Source organism: Sinocyclocheilus rhinocerous, unplaced genomic scaffold, assembly GCF_001515625.1.
Source record: "Sinocyclocheilus rhinocerous isolate Xijiao unplaced genomic scaffold, SAMN03320098_v1.1 scaffold1893, whole genome shotgun sequence".
Lineage (NCBI taxonomy): Eukaryota > Metazoa > Chordata > Actinopteri > Cypriniformes > Cyprinidae > Sinocyclocheilus > Sinocyclocheilus rhinocerous.
The window spans coordinates 713,316-717,596 of record NW_015654502.1 but is presented as its reverse complement, the minus strand read 5'-3'; the positions used below and the strand labels follow the sequence as shown (position 1 = coordinate 717,596).

The following is a 4,281-nucleotide window of genomic DNA, read 5'->3' as shown; positions in this document are numbered from 1 at the left end:
CCCCCCCCCCTTTCAGCAGAAAAACAATTATCGACTTACATTGAGTAAAATTGTAATATAAATATAAACATTTTAAACACGTGGAAACTTCAACCTAACGTTGATGAAACGCATCCTTAAAATATCAGCTTTTTGTCAATGTTTTAATTCACAATGATTATTTTTAGTTGTTTTAAGGCTCTTCGCTTATTCAGTGAAGAAATTCACTTCTAAGCAACGTTTGTAGAAGTCAGGGTGAAAGTAGACCAAGCGGCGCATGCGCACTGAGCATGTCTGTCATGAGTAAGTGGCTATTTAGTAAGAAAACAAAGGCAGGCGTCTCTTATTCTACAGCTGCGGAGGTTTGACGATGGAGCATCTGTACTGCTTATGTGGATGCAAAAGGAAACAGTAATCCTTCTCTGTCACTGACATCTTCTGAAACAGCTCGTTGTGGAGGCGCTGGATTTCTTCATTCCGCGCGAATTTTCTACAGGAATCATTAAGATCCACAGGTCTTCAGATTCATGAGCATCGACATGGAACAGCAGCGTCCACTTCTACTTTAAGACGTTTACGGATGTTATCTCGGTAAGAAAGCTCAAACTTTCTCTTGAGAAACACGACAACGTTAATTCCGTCCCGTGGACCTGCATGAAACGTCAGCTCCAAGTTGTTTCACAAAAGTAGAAAATGTAAGAAATTAACAATTGCGCGCGATTGGGCGCTGTCCGTGGTGCTGAACTCATATTCTATATGAGTTCATATATATATATACTGTATATACAGTATATATGTGTGTGTGTGTGTGTGTATTATATATATATATAAAACCTTTTAACCTCTTCAAAATCAAGTCAGTGTCGGTTTTTCTTTTTTCTCTTAAGTACTTACACAGGAACACTCTGTCTGAGACGCCGCCCTGTTGTTAGATCTCCCAGCATGGCAACTCACATGAGGCTTGTGTTGCATTTGCTATTGCTGTTCATATTTGCTGGTAAGTATTTTGAAGTTTTAAACGTATAATTTGAATAATAAATAATGAGACTTTTTGTACAAGACACCATTTTGTCATTTACAAAGTAAGGAAAGAAAATGCTAGAGAAATAATAGTAATATTAAGAGTGGGTTATGCAAAATCTGGTCTTCATTTTTCAGAAATGCAATTGCATTTAAATGTGTTAAACTGACCATATGAGTTTTTTGTAATTTAAAGGGATTTCTAAATAATTAGTGGTTGTGATATATGCAGTACAGGATCAGCATATCAGAACTTAAATAATATGTATTCATTATTTTATTAATTAATGAATTTATTATTATTATTTTGCATTTTTGCAAGTATTATATTTGTAGGGACCCCACGTTTACAAATTTTTTTTCTCAGAATTATTTTCACTAACTCCCTCCCACAGCTTCTTAAATGTCTGTATATCCATAAACCAGTTAATTATACATCAGAACATTAGTACAGACAGTGTTTGATGTATGTGAGGTACTTCTTTGTGAGTCACAAATTCACATATCTCTTAAAAAATACAATCCCAGACAGAGATGGCATTGATTCAGCTCTAAACAGTACCATAAGTGTCAATGACTCACGCTGCTTCTCCTCACAGATTGTGGCAGTCTGGTGCCATCAGAACATTAAGAGATTTAAAATAGAATTTAATCTACCTTTAAGTTTGCATTCTTTGACTAGTAGTGAAATATGTCACAACTGTCATTATTATACATTGTCTGTGCTTGTGGGATGAACAGCTACATTTGGCATTTCCATTGGCCCATATGTCCCTTCAAACAGAAAAGGTGCGATCAGTGTTGGCAGCTTGTGTTTGAGGCTGTGAGTTATGTAAGATGGCCTCCATTTCAACAATGGCAGAGAGGTTATGTTCACAGTCGAGCGAACACTCCAGAACAATCTTCACATGACTGAGGCCTCGGCCTGGCCCCTGCTCAATGGGTCGTTCTGTGCTGCCAATACTGAACATGTGTCTGCAGAAATCAGTGTGCTATAAGGTATGTTTTTGTCTGAGCAGGAGTCGGGTGTGCTGTAAGCTCTTTCTGGAATTGGAGCTTGTAATGGATAATGATCTCTCTCTGTCTCTCTTTCTCATTCTCTGGTGCTCCCTTGAGAAATCTCTGCCTTAGATTTAATTGACCTCCATAAAGTATATGCAGATTGAAGCTACTTTTTTGGTAAGGTGTTAACTTTTCACTCCAAAGGGCATGACTGTATGTCCTACATGTTGATGAAAGGTGCAGAGATAGATGGATAGATGGATGGATGGATGGATTGATAGATAAATGGATAGCTAGACAGATAAATAAATGGATAGATAGACTGACAGGCAGCTAGACAGATAAATAAATGGATAGATAGACTGACAGGCAGATAGACAGACAGACAGACAGACAGATTTATACAGTGTGTGTGTGTGTGTGTGTGTGTAGTAATACGCTGTGTGTTTTCTGCAGTGCAGGAGGTCAGGCTGGTGTGTGTGGACGTGGCATCAGACACAGAGGCCGTCGTAGGCCGTGTTATGAAGTTAACCTGCATCTACTGCATGAAACGAGAGGAGATCTCTGCCGAGACCAAAGTGGACTGGTTCTTCATTGGAGAAGATAAAAGAAAAGTGCTTGTGAGATCACCTCTTAGCTTTTTTTGCACATATCGTATTTAAAAAATGATCATATCTGACACATAATCATCTACCCTATACAGATCTATCAGTTTGATCGTGAGCCACAGATGCCAGAGGACGTAGAAATGTACTGGAAGGACCGTCTGACATGGAAGGGCAGCCAGGACCTTCAGGACATCTCCATTAGCATCCTAAACGTTACTCTTAATGACTCTGGCACATACGAATGTGAGGTGTCACGCTTCTTTGAGTTCAATTCATTCAAGCATTCCACTACCAAGAAAACAACAATCGATCTTAAGGTAAAAATGAAAGGTAAGTGAGAGAACACACCGCTAGACCTTTCTCACGCTGGACATACAGTACCTCGTCCAGCCATATTCGATCTGATTACCTGATCTCTGCAGTGTGATTTGGATGGTTGTGCAGCAGGCCATTTCCAAACATGCTGTAACCCGAAAAACCAGATATTATTGACCTGAGCACAGTGTCCTTCCTTCAGTGTAGTTGAACTGTATCCTGATGTGTTGTGTTGTTCTAGTAATCCTGTGCTCTGTTCTGTTTTTATTGTTATTTAAGCCTACTTATTGGAAGGCAGGAAGTTGTTTTCAGGGCTTTATCTAAGCAACCACTTACCTCTCTATCTGTTGTAAGGGGTAATGTAAAGATTCTGGTTTGTATGCTATTCTCTGGATGCCTGAGATTGCTGAATGCAGAGTACTTCCTCACTTCAATCGAATATACTTTACCTAATGTATATTTGTCTATATTTAATCATGCAACCACAATGCATCATCTCTATCTGTGACTGTCTTGGTTCACAGATAGAAATAGACAATGTTGTATTTAAGTGGTGGCTTTAGAGGATTTTTTGAATATTGCAAGCAGCCTTCCAGAACCACAAACTTACAGTACAACTCTGCTTTTACATTCCATGCCATTTTAGATCTATTCACTGCAGTGCATGAAACATAAATACTCTTTATAATGTGATCACAGGTCCTTTTTGACAACTGTACGAGATTTTGCAGAATTGTACAAACTTGTTTTTTTCTATAAAATGTCACATGTTCTGCACTATCATTGATGTATACAGTCTTACAGTCTGTCATATAATGTCCTCCAAGGGAAAGCTAAAATGAAGTACAGTATCTGAGCATGTTTGTTTCATTGTGTGGTTTTGTGTTTGCATGCAAATGATTTGCTATAATGTCTTCTAAGGGACAGACAGAAAAATGTATTTATCCGTTTCTGCCTAATGAACACCTAACTGAACTTTAAAGTGATAGTTCAAACAAAAATAAAATTTGAGTCATCATTTACTCACCCTCATGTCTTTCCAAACATGTATGCATTTCTTTCTTCTGCAAAACACAAAAGAAGATATTTTGATGAATGTTGGTAACCAAACAGTTTCGGTTCCCATTTACTACTATTATTGCATGGATACAACTGAAGGAAATGGGAAACTAAACTGTTTGGTTACCAAAACTTATTTATTTATTATAATTTTTTAATGTTCTAAAAAAGAAAGTCATACAGATTTAGAAAGACATGAGGGTGAGTAAATGATGACTGAATTTTCATTCTTGGGCAAACTATCCCTTTAAATGAAAATCAACTTAAATACAATTAGTTGCAATTTCAATAATTATTT

The 4,281-nt window shown here is 37.6% G+C and overlaps 1 protein-coding gene across 2 annotated transcripts in view; it reads left to right on the top strand.

The window, feature by feature from the left end:
* Positions 1-250: 250 nt before the first annotated feature.
* LOC107717288 (sodium channel subunit beta-3-like) overlaps positions 251-4,281 on the top strand; it is a 7,320-nt gene continuing 3,289 nt past the window's right edge. The window contains exons 1-4 of one of the 2 annotated variants that reach the window (XM_016523993.1): positions 251-570; positions 867-976; positions 2,458-2,621; positions 2,705-2,939. In XM_016523993.1, the coding sequence (XP_016379479.1) occupies positions 560-570; positions 867-976; positions 2,458-2,621; positions 2,705-2,939 (520 nt within the window). In that variant the 5' untranslated portion in view covers positions 251-559. The other variant, XM_016523994.1, reaches the window with a different exon arrangement.